The 21,784-nt window shown below is 38.3% G+C and overlaps 1 protein-coding gene across 10 annotated transcripts in view; it reads right to left on the reverse strand.

Moving 5' to 3' along the window:
• The window catches only part of PPFIBP1 (PPFIA binding protein 1), a 168,071-nt gene that overhangs the window by 29,089 nt on the left and 117,198 nt on the right, over positions 1-21,784 (reverse strand). For 3 of the 10 annotated variants that reach the window (XM_070410503.1, XM_070410500.1, XM_070410501.1), the window contains 9 exons: positions 14,496-14,582; positions 12,796-12,909; positions 11,793-11,924; positions 7,000-7,092; positions 6,586-6,678; positions 5,064-5,178; positions 3,376-3,408; positions 1,854-1,915; positions 214-298 (listed from right to left, as the gene is read on the reverse strand). In XM_070410503.1, the coding sequence (XP_070266604.1) occupies positions 214-298; positions 1,854-1,915; positions 3,376-3,408; positions 5,064-5,178; positions 6,586-6,678; positions 7,000-7,092; positions 11,793-11,924; positions 12,796-12,909; positions 14,496-14,582 (814 nt within the window). The remainder of the gene's footprint in view (positions 1-213; positions 299-1,853; positions 1,916-3,375; positions 3,409-5,063; positions 5,179-6,585; positions 6,679-6,999; positions 7,093-11,792; positions 11,925-12,795; positions 12,910-14,495; positions 14,583-21,784) is intronic. The other 7 variants (XM_070410510.1, XM_070410509.1, XM_070410502.1 and 4 more) reach the window with 6 other exon arrangements.

Consider the following 21,784-nt stretch of genomic DNA (forward strand, 5'->3'; position numbering starts at 1 on the left):
AGAGGCTCTCCCTGGCCAACCAATCTACAGTATGCTCTTTATCCTATATGCTTTCAGGCAGAGAACAGATGCTGAACAATATCACTGAATGGATGAATGAGCTATCTAATTAGAGATAATGGCTATGTTTCATAAAAGAAATTGAGGCCAAATATAAAAGATTATGGCCACTTAAAAATCAAGTTAAGTAGAAAACATTTAGAGCTATAGTACCTTTTTTACCTTGGGCCAGTAACACCGTATCTTGCATTTTCTTGTACCTGTTCAGGCATTGTCGAAGATCTTCAATTTTCCGGTCCTATTAATAAAATAAATTATCATCTAATGCTATGATTTTAAAATGGTAAAAGTAATTGCAACACAAAGATAAGTAGACATGAGTTATTTACATTATTTAAAGAATATTTCTAAACTTTAGTAAAACTAGTAGTATCTAGAACATCTTTCCTACATATATCAGAGATATAGAAAAAGTACCTCTAAATTTAGAGATCCTATCACTCAGCTGCCATCTTTAAAAAACAAAAACAAAACAAGGTAGTAAGATACAAAAAAAAAAAAGAAAGAAAAAGAAAACAAGAAAAAAAAAGTCAACTTTAGTTACTTTCCTCTCTAACTTATATGCCAAGTCTTGAAAAAACAGATCTACACCTGCTGTGTTTATCAGCTGTCATTCATGGCCACCTGGCTTTTCCCTTCTCAAAACATGCCTTTCAATTAGTCATCAGCGACCTATTTACTAAAAACAATGAACATTTTTATATTTTTTCTAATTTGAACTCTAGTTGGCACTTGATTGACTCTACTCTTCCCTTCCTCTTTTACTTTTCTTTCCACTCTTTCTTTTCTTCTATTTTGACTTCTTAATCCCTTGATGAGATAGATATTCCACTTCTATAACCCCGCTATTACCCAACCCCGCCAATAAAACAGAGCCTTACGGTTTTGTCCTTTACCCTCTTCTCTTTTCCCCATGCCCTAACTGTGGTGGATTATAAAAATGAGCTCTCTAGCTCCTCCCACACTGAGTGTGGGCTTGGCCATGTGACCCACTTTGGCAAATAAGATATCAATAAATGTGGTTTAAGCAAAGGCTTAACATTACAGTTATGAAGTAGCAACGAAAATAATTTTATGGTTGGGTCACAACATGAGGAACTGTATTTAAAGGGCCAGAAGTTTGAGAACCACTGATTTAGGGACACAAGAGGGGAGCAATTCTGATGACAGGAGCTGGACCCAACTGCTGCTGCCTGCTGGCTGGAGGGGCAGGAAAGCCGTGAAGAAACGCATTTCTTTCGTAGAGTAACTGCATCCCTGCTCTTAGCAGGATGAAGTGGGGAGGAACAACCAGAAGAAACAAGATTCTGGAGACATGGCATTGGGCCACCATAGCTAAAACAGAGCCTAGGGCCATATTGATTTCATGGTGCCTGGGCCTCTCTTTTCTGGTATCTCACTACTCAGGAGAACAGAGACAATCCCCAATGTGAAAGAGGTCAGCAGTATGAAGGAGAAAAAAAGGGACATGACCACGAAGCTAAAGTTGTTTGGAGTTCATACATGAGCCCAGATTTGATAGCTCAAGCATTTTCTGAATTCATGCAGGGAGGAGAGAGAGAATTCTCAGTGGAGCCAGTGCTGCTGGTCTCCATTCCTATGCTCGGCCACAGTAACAAGTGTGACCCCCTGACAGTGGACACACTTGGGCAGGCAGGGAGAAGGCTTGCCCCTCAATGTCAGTAGTGCATAGGGTGTGTTCTTTCAAACTGCAATATCTCAAGAGAATGCACAGAATGATCAAAATGGTGCTATTACACATTCAAATAAATATTTAAATTTCATCTAGATACCTTTTCTTCATTTGCTGCCATCAAAGACTCCACAGCCTTTTTCATTTTTTGTACTTCAATATCTGAAAATATCACAACATCAAATCAGAAGTCAGTTTAGTTAACGTGTGTGACAGTAATGAGAAGCTACTGACTCTTCAGATTGAAGTGTTTTAAGGTAAAAATGTTACTGATTTATTTGATTGTTTTTAAAAGGGCACATTTACCATACATATTGTCTTTTAGGGAAAATCTGAAAAATGAACACCTTCTATCTCACCTGAATAGTCACAGGGTCAGTGAGAGCTAACTACCCTCTCTCAAAGCAACAACAAAATCTTCAAGAGAACAATGAAATGTCAGTGCTAACAATGAAAACACAGAGTTTTCAAAAAAGCAGTGGGCAAAAGCAATGAACAAAGTGCACACGACAAACGCAGACAAAATGATACTCAGTTATAACCAAGATGGAGACACAAATGGTAAGAGCCTGATGGAATGTGATATTTACACGAGTAGTCATGCTAAGCTGTAGGTTCCATACAGAAGGATATTAAGTACTTTGCTTCATCTATAAACCTCATTTCCAAATGCTATTTGAAAACATAAAGGCCAGAGTGAGATGAATGTAATTTCACTTAAAATTTGACATTCAAATACAAAAGCATGTTACTTTAATACTAAAAAGCAAATAGTCTAAAGATCAAAAGTCAACCTAGAATGAAATCACAAATTAAAAAATTTGAAACAGAGAAAAAAATATTCAGCTAAAATTTCCACCTTTTGTGAAAAAAACAAAACAAAACACATAACACAAACAAACAAAAAAAAACCCGACTAAAGGTACTTTTTAAAACAGTGATGGATCGTTTAGTACTAATATAACTATTTTCGATTAAGGTATATTTTATAGGAATTGTCTTTCTTTTCTTTGCTTTTTTTTTTTTTAAGGCAAATTCCCTTAAGAATTCAGTGTCTGGAGAAGAGAGCCCTTTAAGATTTATCGTTATGCTGCCTTAAATAATCCAGGCTCCATGAAACATCCTGGGTTATTTAATGCAATTAAATAATGACACTCTCTTTCAAAACACCAAGAGGGTGTGTTTAAAAAACCTCCTAAAGTAGATCTCAGTGAAAAAGTGGGCTACAAAACATTGAAAAGCAAAGTTCAAAACGATCTTTCAACTATGACAAATCTCAAAAACAGGTTTTCATAGGAGGGTAAACGTTATTTCCTTCTCTGACCCTGCATCTCCTGGACCCCAGAGAAAATACTTTCTCACCTCCACCACTCTGGGTGCCCTGCTGTGTCCTATGGAGCAAAAGGGCTGAATCAGATAAAATCTGCTAAGGGACCTTTTACTCCTCGTTTTTATTTTTTGTTTACCCTCTATTTTGTATGCTTCAAAGAAATGGAGAGCTTATCGATGAAGCAACCTCACATTTTTGGTGAGAGAAATGTTTTAAAAACACATGCAAAGAACAGTCCAAGTATTACTTTTGGTGAATGTAAAGGCTGATGGAAATACACCAAAAACCTTACTTTTGTCTTTGAGCTTCTTTTTAAAATTTTCATCTGTGCAGGAAAACCCATTGAATTGGAAGTTAGCATACATTACAACAGTAAATGATATTTTAAAAGCACTATTATTGTCTCCTTTTACCTAAAATAAAGAGACTCAACTCATAAAGACTGAATATTAAGCACTATTTTGTGACGTCAGGATGGGTATTATACTACATAACGCTCTGTGTGCAGTTAAAAAGAGAATCTAATGTAATTAATCCAGAAGACCTAACGTTGAGTTACTACCTCTGTTACGTCAACTTTCTGAACCTTGACTTTCTCACCCTGAAATTGGGTCGATGGAGGACAGCGCTCCTGACCCAGTGTGTGGTGAACAGCTGGTTAATGTTGCCTTGGTCGTTTTTCACATTTCCATTACAGCCCGATATTGGACCTCCTGAACATGACCAGTACATTGCTTCTGTCACATTCAACTCACCACTCAAGTTCAATAACACTGAAGTGGCGTAGCTCCTGCTCCATGTGAGTCCACTGATCATGCAGTTAGATGTTATGTCAACACCATATTGCTGTGAAGTTTCTAACCACTTGGTCTCTGTCCCTATATGTCCTCGGTGGTGCACTGGTAGCAAGCAGTTCACAGACTGGCACCAGTTCTTGGACTGGACTTTGGGTAGCACTATTCTAACATACCCTCTAGGCTGCAAGTCCTATGATTCCATTGTTATCTTAAAATCCTAAAAGCGTGACCTGTTTGTGAATGTCCTTTCCGAACATACAATTCCATTTTTCTGAATGTTTGATGAGTTAAGTTTCCTGATGGATAGAGAACTGTGATACCTGTGACTTTACAGGTCATCTAATTCAAGCTCCTCATTGAATAGACAATAATGATACCAGTGTTCACATAACAGGAAAAAATGTACCAAAGCTATACTAAATGAAATTTGTTCTGTTTCCAACAAACCAGAAGTTGCTTTTGCCACAGTCATCATTTGTAATAACAAAGAGAGGTTAAATTTGATCTAGTGTCGTCAGATGTTACATGCATTTATGTTTCCAAATATAATTCAGAAAAACACATTGCATTCACAGTATTTTCTACCAAGTAGAAGCTACATTATTAAAAATTACAGTCCACATAATATCTAGGACAAACCTCCTCAATTATGAAAACAATTTTTGGATAAATTCATGCACTTTTCCAAAAAGAAATTAGCCTATTTTTTGCTTTCTTGAAGGTTAAGAAATTTTCATTGCGTTTTCCAAAGACAGAGCCTTTTCTTCTCTTCTCTCAACAGGGCAGACAAGGTTTCTAAATGTCTTTATGTTGTCTCAAGTTCAGTTTAGAGGAAAATAGTCTTGGGACATCGTAATGGTTCCTTTTCATTCTTTTTGACACTTGTTTATTTTGCAATTTGGACAAAAACTCTCTCCTGATGGTAATTTACAATTTAGTCATCTCAACGAAACACCCAGTAGGGTCCAGAGCTGCCCTTCTCCAGCTGCAGACGAGGAAGCTCAGGACTCCCTGAGCACAGGAAAGAGCCTCGGAGCATTCCCTGTGGCCCTAGGCTAGACGGCTCCTGCTATTCTTTTCTTTGATGCTAAAATTACACATCAAATAACATCAGATTTTTTTTTTTCAGATCTTAGAGGTTTTTAACAAAAGAAGATAACCAATATTAAATACATATTCCTACCTCGGTCAAAAATTTCTACCCCTTCTCCTTTCATCTTGCAAAACAATTTTTCTTGTAGCCTTTTCACTTCAGATTCTTTCTCTTCCAGTTGTTCTTTTAAAGATGCCAGTTCATCCTACAAATGATAATTCATTTAAAAAGAGTAGCTTATGAATAAAAGAGAATATTCAGAGAGTATGTTCTTAAGTCAATAATTAGTGATTTAGATGCAAAGATACAAACTTCAGAAATCAGACAGTGGTGATGATAAACAAAAAGCAAGGCAATTATTAAAATCCAATTTATAATAATTATGGTATAATTATTTCAAGTTTCTTTGTGAACAAATTAAAAAAGAAATCTTTTAAAGTGTAAGTAGGACTAATGTAGCCCTAAGGTGGTATATGTTATGTTAAATAAAAAATCTGACCAAGCTAATAAAAAAAATAGATGCTTAGTATCGTAAAAGCAAAATAAAATGCAAATTGGAAAATAGATATTAAGACTTGCTTGACATTTATTCAGCATTTCAAGATGGCACTTAGGTTCCCTGGACAAGGTAGAGCCTAATTAGTGGGTAAAGTAGCAGGTGATGCACAACTTTAGCCAAATCTTGGGACTGAATATTTATCCTCATTACTAAGATAACAGAACAGAATCTCCTACAACAATGCAAAAAAAAAAAAAAAAAAAAAAAGAGAAAGAAAAAAAAGATTTAGAAAACAGATTTTAACTCTTCTTTTGTAAAACTACATGACTATTAAGGATGCCATGTTCAATGTTCTACCTATTTACTAATGTTTTAACTTTCAGTTTCCTTTTGGTAAAGAGCTTTAGCAAATTCAGTTTTGCTGGCTGTATGTAACACCGAAAAAAATCCTAGGTGATGCTTATAAATGCACCTTTATTTTTAATTTTATATTCATAAAATAATTTCATTTTAAAACATTTTATTTTCAGTCTTTTCTAAAGATATGGATTACATTTAGTACTATGAGAAGGTGTAACTCTCCAATAAAGCTAAGAAGTTTTTACTTATGGAAGGAGTGAATATTAAGCACAAGAAATTTTCAGAAGCACTGGCAAGAAGTGCCACTGTTCTTACTGTGCTTATTCTCAGCAGTAATTTCCATTCGCTGCCATGATAGTTAACTGCCGAATACATTTCCCTTCCAGAAAATCCCAAAGGAAAAAAAGCAATGTCTACTATTGGTACATAACAGAATTCTTTCACAGGTGAACTTGTTACAATTATTTTGCCAAGCCTGGATCTCAGACAGCCTAACAGAGTGAGATTTCGTTTACAAACAAACACTTTCATTTACTGTTTATTATTTTTTACTAATTATTTCATAGGTTTCTAAAAACAAATTAAGGATCACACTGTCCCTTTAATTAGCTTTAAACATATTTTTTTAAAAAAAAAAATAGGTGGCACACGGACAAAATAAATGCACACACCACTAAAAACACTATCACAGCAAAGCAACACAAGCCAGAAAGCAACAAGCCATGGACCCACATTCCCCAATGTCTACCGCACCTTCAGCGACTCCCATTTTTGTTCCATCCGCTGCTTTTCATACTGCATCTGACCCACCTTGATTTTCATGCTAGAAACTTTGGCCATTAAGGACTGGTAGAGAGACAGAGGAGTAAAAGAAAACTACAGATAGAAAGAGATAAGCTAAATAACCAAGAAAACAGTATCAGTTTACACAGGAGGTTAGAGAATTAAGAGAAATGACAGGTAATATGTTCTATCAGATTAGTTAAGCCCTGGTTTTTATTCAGAATAGTGCTTAAATCAAAAGGTCTCCAGCTCAGAGAAAAAGTTCACTTGTAAAATACCTTCTTTGTCATATACTGAGTAGAAAACATATTGTATCTATATTAATGATCATAGATAAGCAGTGGAGCCATTTGTTTAAAAATGGTTGTCATTGACAAAACTTACTTTGGTTGATTTCAGCTTTTTTTCATACTGAAGCCTTTCACTGTCCATTTCACTGATTCTTAACCTCAAGTCACTGATCTCCTGCATCAGCCCCTGTCCAGAAGGAAACAGGGAAATACATTAGGAAAGCGGTAATACACTTCAACATACCGAAATGGCAGCTTGGGAATCTTAAATCCACAACCCCTTAGATCAGACAAATAAAAACAGTGTTCCTCCTTGAGAACTATCTTTCCATTTAAAATCCTGTTTTAAATTTCTAATTCTTTGGTCTTACAATGATGAGATCATGAAAATAAAGGTTACTAATGTTTATTAAGAGGCAGCTAATACCTTACTATCATCGATCAGATATTTCTAGACTAAAAGTCACTATATAAACTTTCACTTTTAAAATAAACCAGAGAAATTTTCTTTAGTAAAACCAATTGCTTTTTAGGGTATTTTCAGGGATATGCTGGATGCTTATAAAAATATTTTTATCATTTCTTCATTTGTCTATAAAGTACAGACTGTTCATCAGCCCATTTGGGGGTATGGAGTGAAATTTAAAACCTTTAAACCAAAGATTCTCAACCTGAGGATGGATGAGGGCCCTGTCATTTAAAAATATATTCAGTGTCATAACGAATTTTTATATTTGGAAAATAAAAAAGATAGCAATCCTAATGTTTTCATAATACAAATACAGTATAATCAGATACCTTTTCTACTGCCACCTTTATAAAAAACTTATATGCTTGTCAAATTTGGATAAATATCGTGAGAAATACTGATATACTTTTTTGTTCAGAGCCCAGAGAGTAGGACAATTAAATGAGAATGCTAAATAGCAACTCTTCCTTCCCCCCCCAAAAAAGGGCTCAAATACTATGTGAAGGAGATTATTTTTTTTACTACAAGCCACAAAGGCCCCGCCTATAGTTAATGTATTTTTGTTCCTCTCTTTTACGAGACATTTATTCCTGAGCCACAAATTCATGCATGACAGAACAGAATTATACAAGAATGCCATACAAAAAAATAGCCCAGCCTTTGTGGCTCAGTTGGCTGAGCATCGTCCCATGCACCAGGAGGCCACAGGTTTGATTCCTGGTCAGGGCACAGGCCCAGGTTGTGGGCTTGATCCCCAGTGGGGGTGTGCAGGAGGCACCTGATTGGTGTTTTTCTCTCACAGATGTTTCCATCTCTCTCTCCCTCTCCTTCCTCTCTCTGAAATCAATAAAAACAAATTTAAAAAAATTAGAACAATGCTATAAGAAGGAAACTTAGTTAATGAGGAATTACTCTAAACTTTTAAGTATAACCTCACAAAGGCTAGGAAAAAGGATGCTACAATCAAATACACTTTCCAGAAAACTCACAGGCTTTTAAATTGTTCCTGTTGTAAAGCATTTCTTGTAAAATGGGGAAAAGTATTACCCAGCATTATCATATAATAATTACTTATGAATATTATTAATACAATGTTTCAATAAAAGGGTGTCTATTTTCTCCTTTTGTGAATGAGGTCAAGAACTATTTGACATCATTTAATAACATTTTAGTTTGTGATTCCTAATCTATAAACTCAGAATTCAAGTTCAGAAAAAAGTCAGTTTCTCCCATTTATTATCTCCCATTTATCAATCATCCTTGCATAATATGAGTTCTCAGTGATATTCCCTCATCGATCTGGTCTGTTTAAAATATATATTTTCCCACTTTTCTCATTGTGAAGAAACAGCTTTGAATTCCTGTTAGGTATTGTATGCATTTACCACTTCATTTAGAAATGTCAGCAATTTGAAAAGAAGAAGAAACAATGGAAGAAAATTGAATTATAAACTGAGACCATTTTTCTATTGAAAACAAACACAAAACTACCCAATTATCCTTTGTGGCAACACTGGCCATATATCTTCCCATGATAACTCAAGCTGGAAAATCTGAAATTAGCTCCTTAATATGAAACTTTAGAAAGTGATATACAAATGATTTTCAACTAATATCTTACCAGAAGTTCAGTCCTTTTTAAGAAAAAAATCCCTGTTACCTTCCCCTTTTCCCTTCTAAAGAACGCCTTTGGACTTCCACAAAAATTCAGTTTCTGACATCTGTGCTGTTACCAGAAGGGGGCACTGTGGAACGATGTTAACCATCTGTCAGCAATTCCTGCGACAGTAACATCCTCAATCTTCAAGGTTTTAGGACTTTTACCCCCAGTCTGTGGAAGTACCTGTACTTCTTTCCCACTCCAATATATTCTTAGAACTTCATCCCCAAGTAATCCAAACTCCTAAGACAAAGTTAAAGAATTTTGGATTCCTGAAACAGCCGGGGAAACATTTTATTTTTATTAAGGGAACAGTAATAGGGAAACGAGTATAGTCAATTCAGCTTTAATTTTGAAGACTATATTAATTATATTCATATATAACAAAGTTTATCAAACATCCCATAATCTCTGGGAATGTTCACCCTACATTTTATCAATAGTGTTAAATAGTTATTGAAAATTTTCAGGGATCGAGTTTCCTGGAAGTTGATGACAGGATCACTTCGCACACGATTGAGAATGCAGCACAGGGGGAAAGTTTTATAAAAATGCAGATACACTCAAGAGATGTAAGTACTGCTCTGGGTCCTTACCAAAAAATCATACAACATCTACTTCAAGTTAGTCCTGATGTTTCGTTAACATTTCGTATCCAAATTACCCAGTCACACAGGTTAAGACATCCCCTAAACGCTGTGTGTGTAACACAGAAGGCCATCTCTCGATCCCCAAACAGTGTCACTTCTTCCCCTGCAGCAGGGTTAGCTCCATGCCATGCCACCTGCGGACTGAATTCTACTACTGTGTTATGAATGGCAGAAGGAAAACTGTTTATTTTTTTAAAAAAGCACAAAGAGCAACGTTACAGAAATTGGGTAACTTCCTAAGTTCTAAGAGCCCCAGTCTCAATCAAATGAGAAACATGCTCATACAGCTGATTGACAAAAAGCTCTACGGATAAGACATGCACCAAGTTAGGGATTTCCTTTTGTTCCTGAGGAAGTAATACGTGCGACAAGACTTCCCATCCTAGTTAGACCTTTGACAAACATTTTGCTTTTGAAAAAGGCAATGAAGCAAAACTCATTCAATTCAAATCTATGAAGGGCTTTCATACAGTGATTAATCTATCATATCATGATAGCATTTAGTTGGTATGAAATAAATGTTTAAAATGAAGATGGGGGAGGGGGAAGAAGTAAATGATTTCTACTCCTCTCTCCTCCTTGGCACCCTTTTAAATAATCCGGTATGACATCTCTCCATACCCCAACTGAGGAAACAAAATAGAGGAAAAAGAAGAGCTGGCCCTAGCAGAGGACTTTCCACAGCCTTTAATATTTCTTTTCAAATTAATAAATTTCAAATGGATATGCCTTCCTCCCCAACAAAGCAATAAGCAAATAAATAAATTAGAAGACCTGGATTAACAATAAAATGGCACAAATGAGTATGTTTGGCCACAAAAACGGGTACTTCAAGTAGTAAAATCTACCCTGAATTTCACAAAAGAATAGTGAACTTTACTTCACAGGAATGATTTATGTGTGGAATAGACCAAAAGCAGAAGGCCAAATTAAATGACCTCTAAAGAGCTGTGATTTTTATGCTTATATAATGAAAGCATGTCTTCTATATCTACACTTAAAAATCTTATTATATAATAATCAATCAGTGTGCCTAAATAATAGCTAAATAAACAGTAAAATCATGCACTTCTTAAACCCATAATTTCCACAATGAAGAAAACCGGTACAAATGGACAGAGAATGGACAAACAGAAAGATACAAGCCCCGAAAGCCTAAAGTTAAAAGTACTTCTAAAGGCTAATGAAAGGATTACTATTTCATATCAAAAGTCTCAAAACAGCGCGGCCAGCGTGGTTCAGTGGCTGAGGGTTAACCTATGAACCAGGAGGTCATGGTTCCATTCCCAGTCAGGGCACATGCCTGGGATGCGGGCTCGATCTCCAGTGTGGGGCGAGCAGGAGGCAGCCGACCAATGATTCTCTCTCATCATTGATGTTTCTCTGTCTCTTTCCCTCTCCCTTCCTCTCTGAAATCAGTAACAATATGTGTTTTAAAATGTCTGAAAATAAAAACTGCCATTAGCATTTAATGATAAAAAGTCAACTTAATTAAGGATTATTCTTAAAAAGAAGCATAGATGGCCCTGACTGGTTTGGCTCAGTGGATGGAGCATCGGCCTACGGACTGAAGGGTCCCAGGTTCGATTCTGGTCAAGGGCATGTACCTTGGTTGCCGGCACATCCCCAGTGGGGGATGTGCAGGAGGCAGCTGATCGATGTTTCTCTCTCATCGATGTTTCTAACTCTCTATCCCTCTCCCTTCCTCTCTGTAAAAAATCAATAAAATATATTAAAAAAAAAAAAAAAAGAAGCATAGATGGATCCACCAATGAACTCACATGCGTATATGCATAACCCAAGGACACACAGGCAGTGGGTGGTGAAGGTTTTCGGGGGTGTGGGGGGGCGGGGGGGGGGGGGGAAGGAGGGGAGAGGACAATGAGAGGAAAAAGGGACATATGTAATACCTTCAACAATTAAGATTAAAAAAAGAAAAGCAACGTAGATGAATGAGGGCACATGTAATTAACTGCCTCTCCCTCACACCTCCAAGGAATTTCAACTTGCTCTAGGAATATGTGTGTGATATAGACATATATACACATATGTATGTATATGTACACACTTGTATGTATATGTACGTAAAGAGAGAGGGTGCTGCTTACCTCTGTGTCTCTGAACCTGTCTTCATAATCCAATCTGTCTTTCTCGACAGCCGTCAGCTTTAACTTCAAGTTAGATATCTCAGCCATCAAATCCAACTTCTGAGTTTCCAAGGATGTCCTACTCAGAAGCTCCTATTAGAATTTAAGAGATACATTCAAAAGTTGTTTCATTACAAGCAGCCACATGTGGACGTGTCTCACTTTTGCCTGCAAAGCAGTAACTGTCAAATGGAGGATTTGATGAGTAATTACTAAATAGATACAATTTAGTTAACTTTCATTGAGCAGCACTAAACACGTCTGCTTATTGGGGAGATAAATTACGTAGATACACACATATATAAACCTTATATACAGTATGAAGCCTGATAACACTGATGATGATGATGATGTTATGTGTGCCATGTGCTAGGCACTGTTCTGACATGTGCTTTGTGGTCTGAGCCTCAGAACAACCTTATGAGGTAGAAGGTCATGAGGATAATGCATGATGAGGAACTCAACAGATGAGGAAGCTGAGGAACAGAGAGGTTAAAAATTTGCCAAAAGTCACACAGCATGGAAATGGCAGAGCAGGGACTCAAAACTAAGCAGCCTTGCTCCAGTGTGTATTCTAACCATGATGTTATAGGTCCTCTCATATATGAGCATCATGTATGTCTGGGTACAAATTTTTTCTAATAAAGGTCATATGTGGTATTTATCTTTTTTCTTAATCACATAAATATGCTCATGGTTGGGAGTTAGGAAACCATATGAAAGCATAAGGAAGATAATTAAAATTACCTGTAATTCTAGTAATATTTCATTTCAGATTCTAGTTACATGAGCACATTTTTATTGTGTGTATGTATTTTGAGAGCCTGCTACCCTAGGTTTTTACTTAAAATATGCCAGTGTAAGTGAACTACGAAATGTACTGCTCCATCAGAGCAAACACAACAATGGAACATCGCAAACAGTTCAGCAGGAAAATCCCGCTGGGGGCCAGCTTCGTACGCACCTGCTGCAGCATTTCCTCTGTGGCGTTCAACTTCTCTCTGTGCTCTTCAAGACAAAACTCCAAATCTCGAATCTTCTCTCCCTGAGCCTCCACCTGGTCTGTCAACACACTTACCTGTATTTAGAGCAAAACATCTCAATGGATTAGGAAGAATTTGGGTCCCACTGCAAACTGTATTTCTCTAAATAGAACAAAAACTGGAATGCTGTCACCACCCATTTGGATGTAAAGGGGAGGGGGGACCCGAGAATTAATAAGACAGCAGCCCTTCACACTCCTCTATATGTGGTGCTTGTTGACCTGAGGACTCCTATTCAATACTTAAGAAAGGTGGGGCTCACTGGGGGTGTACAGTGCTTTGTAGGTTAAAACCATTTCAACCATTTATGAGAGGGAGCACGCACACAGATTAGCATTTAGGGGTGCTGGGGTGAGCTGAGGGTAGGAGGTAGTATTAGAGATTAAGTGAGAAAATGGAGTTAACTTTTGGAGGAGTGTTATCAAGGACTATTCAAGTTTGATACTTCAGGAGGAATAAAGAAAATAAACCAGAGAATTCAAATTCCATGAGATCTTTCATGATCACATTATCCACACATGTCTTCAAAGCCAGGATGAACTCTAAGGCCCCTGAGGAGCCACCGGGTTAGTCCTACATCCTCAGTGCTTACTGCAAACTCACCGTTTCCCCCCAATGAGCACCAACCTAGTAAACACACTAGGCTGGTAAAAGTATTTGTCAACTATGTAAAACAACATGGATGGACTTAGAGGGTATTATACCAAGCGAGGTAAGTCAGAGAAAGACAAAATACAATTTGATTTCACTTATATGTAGAATCTATAAAAACAAAACAGGAACAAACTCATAGGTACAAAGAACAAACTCATAGTTGCCAGAGGGGAAAAAGGTTAAGGGGATGAGTGAAAAGGTGAAGGGGATTACAATTTTTCGTTATAAAACAGATAAATCACGGTCTTCAAATGTACAGCACAGGGAATATAGTCAGTGATACAGTAATAACACTGTACGGTAACAGATGGTTACTAGACATCATAGTGATCACTTCACAAGTCTATAAATATTGAATCATTACGTTGTACACCTGACACTAATATAATATTGTATGTCAACTATACTTTAATAATATATATATATATATATATATATATGGAAAAAATAACATTCTGAACAAGAAAACTCTAATTTAGCCTACAAATAGGACTTTACCACTCACTTTGTTTGGCCCATGGTATCATTTTTTAAAACGGAAATATTAAATATATATAAATATATAAATATTAAATATATACTCAGAAGTACTTATTCAGAGTCCATGTTATGTATATACAGTATATATGTGTGTGTGTGTATATATATATATATACATATATATATATAGTATCAAACCAGAATTTCTAGTATATATTAAAAAATCAGATCAGATGACTGTGCTGGTCATCAGACTGGCCCTGGAAGGGTGAGTTGGATTAAGGGCTGCTCATGCTAGACAGGGTATGCACACCCTGGTTCTGTCACAGTCCTCACCGCTCCCTACTGAGCACAGATGGCCTGCAGCATTTACCAGTAGGTCTCTTAGCAATCTGGCTCCTGTACGCGCCTGAATTTGCCATCCCAGTTTTAAATGTCTTTGTAAATATGTCATGAGGAACGAACAGCATTTAAAAAAATCACTTGCCTGAAGGACGAGGGATTCTTTATCATTTTCCAACCGCGCTAGCCTTTCTTGGTACACATCTCCGTTCCCGGGTAGGTGTCCATTTGTCTGAAAAGGAAGTAACTAGGGTGAGTCTGGCCCTCTTTCCATTTGCACCGCTGTGGGTAAATAAAAACTTTGCATCTGTCTTTAATTCAAGGAACCTGAACTGAATTTAGCACAGCTGTGATTGACAGCCATGAATACAAAATACAAGAATAAAACTTGGTTCATTGACCTCAAAATGGGTAAGATAGGCACATTAGGCATGTTTTTACCAAACCACACAACTTCTCATCAAGCAGAAAATAATGATCTAAAAGGAACAGTGGCTAAAAGGAACATTCACTGTCAAGTGGGGGCACACCTGGGGCACACGAAGCTTTGCGAGTGTGTGGTCGGGCATCAAACTTCTATTTCCCCCGAATGCTCAATGCCATGATTCTGAGTGGAGACAGTGGGAGTGACCTGGGATGCCCTCTCCTTCCTCCCTTCTCCCGCCTAAGTCCCAAATGCAGGACTGCACATGCCTCCCCTTAAATGGGAGACAACAGGGGTAACTTACAGGCTTCCTCCTGCTACTCAAGTCTCCAAATCACAGGGCAAACCTCTCCTTCCTCTTTGAAGCCTTTCTCTCTCCCCCAAAACCTAAACTCTCAGTATGTAAGACACCACCACACCCCCCCGCCCCACACCCCCCTGTCCCCAACAGCCCTGACCAGCCGAGCTCACTGGAGATTTAGCATTTTCCTTCCTGAATTCCCTAACTTCTCGTGAGCTTGCTTGTTCATATAACGCTATGCAAGCTCCAGGGCAGAGCCTACTATACAAGGCATCATGTTGTAACCTCCATAGCACCTGGCCCAGGGCCAGCAGTTCTCAACCCGTGGGTCGCAACCCCTTTGGCGGTCGAACGACCCTTTCACAGGGGTCGCCTAAGACCATCCTCATATCAGATATTTACGTTATGATTCATAACAGCAGCAACATTACAGTTATGAAGTAGCAACGAAAATACTTTTATGGTTGGGTCACAACATGAGGAACTAACTGTATTTAAAGGGCCAGAAGGTGGAGAACCACTGGCTTAGACCAATGCTCACTCTTTTTTCTCCCTGCAAACCCCTCCCGCCACTTTTTTTTAAAATATATTTTTATTGATTTCAGAGAGAAAAAGAGAGGGAGAGAGAGATAGAAACTGATTGGCTGCCTCCTGCCTGCCCCACACTGGGGACGGAGCCCGCAACCCAGGCATGTGCCCTTGGCCGGAATCAAACCTGGGACCCTTCAGTCCGTAGGCTGACACTCTATCCACTGAGCCAAACAGGCTAGGGCCCTCCCCGAGCTCTTTATCAGACCTGGGCGTATTCCTGCATGGTCTACATGCTAAAGTACGGATTGGGAGAGCAAGTGAGGTTTTTTCCCTCAATCATCTTACAGATGCAAGGCTTTACGGAAACACATGAAAAGGCTGACAGAGAGCAGACAACATAAAAATGTCATTTTGAAACATAGTCGTGTATGTGCTATGTCCCTTGTTATCTCACTTACACAGTTCACAGCCATATAATATGTAATCCCAATAGAATGTCCTGGTTCCTCTTTCAAATACAACAGAAATAAAAGCCAGTGGAGTCCAAAATGGTTAGACGAAGCCATCCAGAGTTCAATCAAAACAGCAAATAACAACTTCCGAGTTACAACCAGAGTAGATATAAACTGTACCTCCTTACCACCCAGCTCCTATCTGATGTGACATTCATTATTTTTCCAGAATTAACTGGTAGTCATGCAGTTTCCAGTATAAATTCTGGGAATGACTCAAGTTATAGGTTGAAAAAAAAAAAAAACAACACAAAAAGGAGCTTTAACAAAAAAGAAAATTTTAGGATATTTCTTCTAAAAACTATGCACACTGGATACACTTCCCATGAGGCCACACACAAAAAATCAGAAACAAATTTAGTAAGTGTGCGATGTATATTTAGAATGAATAAAATGTTTAATTTAACATCAGCTGCTTGGTCACATACCTGCACCATCACCTCAGCATAATTCTGTTCATGTTGTAAACTGAAGTGCCCAGAATTAAGTGACAAGTATTACGAGGAGCCTGATGGAGGGGCCTGGACGACTTCCATCCCTGGGGACTACCATGAAGTGAAATTTATGTAGCTTCCCGAGGACAGCTTTTTGGAAAAAAGCCAGGATGCATAATGCATGTTCTCCATCTAAGCAAGTGCTGAGATGGGCCCGCCACAGCTTTACACCCTCATTTTAATTAAGGATATTATCAGGCACCTGCTTTTCGATTCCCACACAGGCAATGTTTTATAAATAAATACATTTAATTAAGTAGGGAAAAAAGCTTTCTGCTCAGGGAGGGTACAAAGCCAAAGTCGTCTTCCTTCTGCCTGAAGAAAATTACAGCACGATTACAAGTATTTCATAGCAAGTTCTAGAAGTGTTTTATGAAGCTACTGCATATGATATGGAAATAGAAAATGTTCCAAAACCAGTCCTACAGAATTATCCTAAGAGAACAACAAATACTAAAAATTGGCTCACAATGAGAATGCTCACGTTTCTCAACACTGTATTAATATTTACAAGCGCTCATAATGCCCAGGAGGATATTAGTTTAAAAAAAAAAAAACATGAAAAGTTAGCCTGGCTGGTGTGGCTCAGTGGTTGAGTGTCGACCTATGAACCAGGAGGTCAGGGTTCAATTCCCAGTTGGTTAGGGCCCATATCCCAGTTGCAGACTCAGTCCCTGGTAGAGAGCCGATCAATGGTTCTCTTTCCTCACTGATGTTTCTATCTCTCCCTTTCCCTTCCTCTCTGAAATCAATAAAAATATTTTTAAAAAAAAAACAACCAAAAACACAAACACACGAAAAGTCACTATAGGAACATTAAGCCAAAGTTAAGCGCTACCACTGGACTAGTTACATACTTTTAAAACACTGTGTTGACTTACTCAAGTAGGTCAAGGTCTCTCCTAGTCACACCCTTATTTATATTTCTCCCAATTTCGTTACCTTTGCCTTAAAAATGTTAGAGAGAGATAAATTCCATTAGGCAAATACCCTGCTGCCTCTGTTCTTTTTCCAACTCCTGTGCTCCACCTACCAGACCACTCAAAACCTCCCCGAACACAGAATGCTCTCTCACACACTGATTGTCTCCCTTCTGCATGGACCGTATTTCCCACCCTTTCTTCCTCTTTCCTCCTCCCTTATGGTCCACTTCCTCTGGGGCTTGCTGTGTGAAGTCTTCCTCGCATTACGTGCTCACTCACGTGCCAGTTACAGCATCTGGATGCATCTCCATTTCAGCAGGCATCACACTGAATGGACTAGGCTAGAGCTGGCTACATGTGTGTCTCTCTGCCAGCACACTTTTTTTTTTTTAAGTGCTTAAGAGTTTAATAACCCAGGCCAATGTTCTAAATGGTTTACATAGATTATCTCTTCTCATCCTCCTAACCCTATTAGGTACACAGATTTCACATGTAGTGGTCTGACTCTAAATCTTACACTCTGAACTATATGCAGTACTGTAAGATAGAGGTTTTATCTAGTTTTTACGTCAACACTGTGTAGTTTTATTATGAATATATTCTTTCATTCCATTTGCTATCTTTTAAAGTTTTTTTTTTTTTCAATTACAGTTTACGTTCAGTATTATTCTGTATTAATTGCAGATGTACAGCATACTGGTTAGAAAATCATGTACTCAACACCAATACACTCTTGATTTCATGATTCTAGTTTTTAAAATTCAGTATCAAGGGAGGAAAAGGAAGGCTCCATCCACCGAAGCTCCTTTAATTAAACATTATCTCTAGCTACCAAAAGGAGTAACTAACACCAGGGTCTCTCGTGTCCTAATCAGTACTAGATCTCCACCACTGCATGCAATCATTAATTGCCTGCTCTCCACTAAACACTGTACTAGGAGGGGAAATTGAGGTAAGATTTGAATCCTTCAACCATGAATATTGCTGTCACATTTCATTTGTGACCAACCCGATAAAGCATCTCATGCTCCGCTGACAAGAGTCAGAGGACAGGACACCAACGGTGGAAATCAAGCCCCAGGCAGAGGGCAGCCCTGCTCTGCCCCCGTCCTCTCCTGGAGGGCAGTGAGGCTCTACCCTGGTGCTGTAAATCATCACCTCAGGGCAACAACGCTGCCTTTCGGGGCCAGTGGAGCATCCCTTCCAAGTGCGAGGGTCCCTGTGTACTACAGCACCTCCGACTAGGTCAGTCTTGCATACAGCCCGCTTATTTTCCCCTCCTACATTTCTCATGCAGTTCAAAAGAGGAAATAAGATGGCAGGGCAATAAGGACTCTTCATTTCTCCCATTTTTACTCTACGTATCTCACAGGTTATGATGCCTGGTCTGAAGTTCTTACCATCAGCATTTTCACTCGCTCTTTTGAAAACTGTATTTTTGTACTTTCTGCAGATTTTGAGATTGCCTCATAACTAAAACTGCCAAATAACCAGACAATTTGGGGATTTCTTGACCTGATCCAGGTCAGGAAACTCTCAGCTTCATTTATTGAAAAAAGGCACTAGGGCAACTCATCACATTAGACCTAAAGTAAGCAAAAACCACTTGCTTGGCTCAAACAAACATGTTTTCCTATTTGCCCTCTTGGACTTGGAGTTTGCTAAAGCATTGTTAAATATCTGTGTTAAACTTTTAAATCGTAAAAAATACCTATTCATTCCTAGAAGGTTAAAGCTATAGGCACCCTATTAACACAAACTCATTCTTGTAGATTTACTATCCCTTCACTATAACAGGCAGCTAGTGTTACTATTTTCTTTTTTCTTATCCAGCTTCTGATCCTATAAAACCATTAAATGGGCCTGCATCCTACAGTAAACCAGGGGATCGCTCTGGCCCAGGCAAAATAATAATAAGAACTAGAAATACCCAGTTGCATTAATGAGAACATTAGTATCAGCCTTAAGTAATGGACTGTCAAGTTGGTCATCATTAAATCTTAATTATGTAATGAGTGTTAATAAATTTTTCTAAATTATTATGGAAACTTCTTCACAGTCTGACAAATGCCTGTACTCTTTTGTCAAAAAAGTGAACTATGGCTCAGCCAGTGTGGCTCAAAGGTTGAGCATTGACCTATAAACCAGGAGGTCACAGCTGGATCCCCAGTGGGGGGTGTGCAGGAGGCAGCCGATCAATGAATCTCTGTTATCATTGATGTTTCTATCTCTCTCTCCCTCTCCCTTCCTCTCTGAAATCAATAAAAATATATACTTTTTTAAAAAGTGAACTATGTATGAGTAATTTGTAACCTAGTTCCAAGGCAAAATTCTCAGATTCTTGATATTTACATTCCAGTTGGATAGACCGAAAATAAATGATATAAACATGGCAAATCCATAGTATGTAAGAAAGTGGTAAGTGCTAAGAAAATAAAAAGCAGAGAGATGTAATAACAGGAATAAATATGTAAAATTTTAGATAGGCTGTCCAGGGAAGGCCTCACCAAGAACACAACTTTCAATATCAGAGACTATGAGAAAACTAACCATACAGATATCTGGGGAAAGAGCTTTCCCGGCAGAGTGAACAGCTAGTGCAAAGGCCCTGAGGCCAGTTTGCCCAGTGCGTCTCAGAACCAGTGAGACTATTTGAGAATCAGTGAAGGAGCCAGTGTGCCTAGAGTGAAGTGAAAGAGAAGTATAATGACACTTAAGGTCAAAGAATAATGAGGAGCAATGCCTAGAAGGCCTTGCAATCCAGAGTTAGCATCTGGCTTTTCCTCTGAGTGCGAAGTGACGACCACTGGGAAGTTTCTGAGAAAGAAGTGAAGGACACGATCTGATTTATATTCAGATATCATCATTATCCTTTTTACTCTTTTCCAGAAAGACTTTAACAGAACAGATGGAGCACGTGTGAATGGAAATGTTTTGGGGCATACAAGTTTGTTTTAGACAACACTTGTTTTTGAACACAAGTTAAAAATTCAATCGCAGGTACCCTTGAGCTATGGCTGCCATCGGCAGCCTCTGGATGTGAGCCAGGAATATGTTCTGCTGCCAATAGTAAATTCCTTTCCCATTAGGTGATGAATTATCAGAAAAATGTGGAGTAAAAAGGGGGTGAGAGAGGAAGAAGAAATAGCCTAGGGACCAGCTAAAAAAAACATCTAATTTCAGAGCATGAAGCAATTCCCCAACAAAATCAGAAAACCTGGATACTTCAATCTATAGAGAAGAAACTTGCAGAGCAAATAATAAAGTATAATAATAAGGCTCTAGCTGGTTTGGCTCAGTGGATAGAGTGTCGGCCTAAGGACTGAAGAGTCCCAGGTTTGAGTCCGGTCAAGGGCACATACCTTGGTTGCAGGCTTTTCCCCGGCCTGGGCCCTGGTCGGGACGCGTGCAGGAAGCAACCAATCAATGTGTTTCTCTCACATCGATGTCTCTCTCTGTCTTTCCCTCTCTCTTCCATGCTTTCTAAAAAAGCTCAATGGAAAAATATCCTCGGGTGAGGATTAACCAAAAAGAAAAAAGTATAATAATAAGGTATCATGTATTGTAAAAAAAATAAAATATCTCCAACTGTCAAGTTTGTGTAGCTGCACCACCACTTAAAAACTGTCAGAAATGGGAGGCATGTTGGCTGGGAACATGAGAACACTCGTCATGGGACTGGCTGGGGACACGAGTATTTGTGTCACATCATGTGAACATGGTTTAGCTGCAGGATGTAGTATTGAGGTAACAGCAAACAGAACCAAAAATATATCTCAATTCTTTCATACAATGATCATTAGCTTTTATACTAACACAATTAACCCATAAGCACATTAATGTAAATTCCTGAAAACTGAGTATTCTTTAAATACTTACAAAATAACACCCTTCCCGTCTTTTCCCTTGAATCTGTGTTTGTGATATCCTTTAGATTTTATGTATTTGATGCATATTAAAACCATGGTATCTACCATTGTGTTCAGGGAAAGAGCAGATGGGCCATGTTATCAATTTTTGAGAAGGATGTCAAGAAAGAGTCCTCACTGTTCAGTGAATACGAATATCATTTAAAAGCCCAACAACGTAGCTTACTAGTAACTTGTACCCTGGAATTGAAATGACCACCACAAGCCACTAGATGGCACTTCATATCAAAGACTGCTACAAACCTCTTGCTCTTTGAGAGTCTGCCTATTTAGAATTGCCACTGGGTCCTTTCACAGTGAACCGCCCAATAGTACTGCTA

The sequence above is a fragment of the Myotis yumanensis genome, unplaced genomic scaffold, assembly GCF_028538775.1.
Source record: "Myotis yumanensis isolate MYYU_CA2020_CCGP unplaced genomic scaffold, mMyoYum1.0.hap1 SCAF_3, whole genome shotgun sequence".
In the NCBI taxonomy this organism is placed as follows: domain Eukaryota; kingdom Metazoa; phylum Chordata; class Mammalia; order Chiroptera; family Vespertilionidae; genus Myotis; species Myotis yumanensis.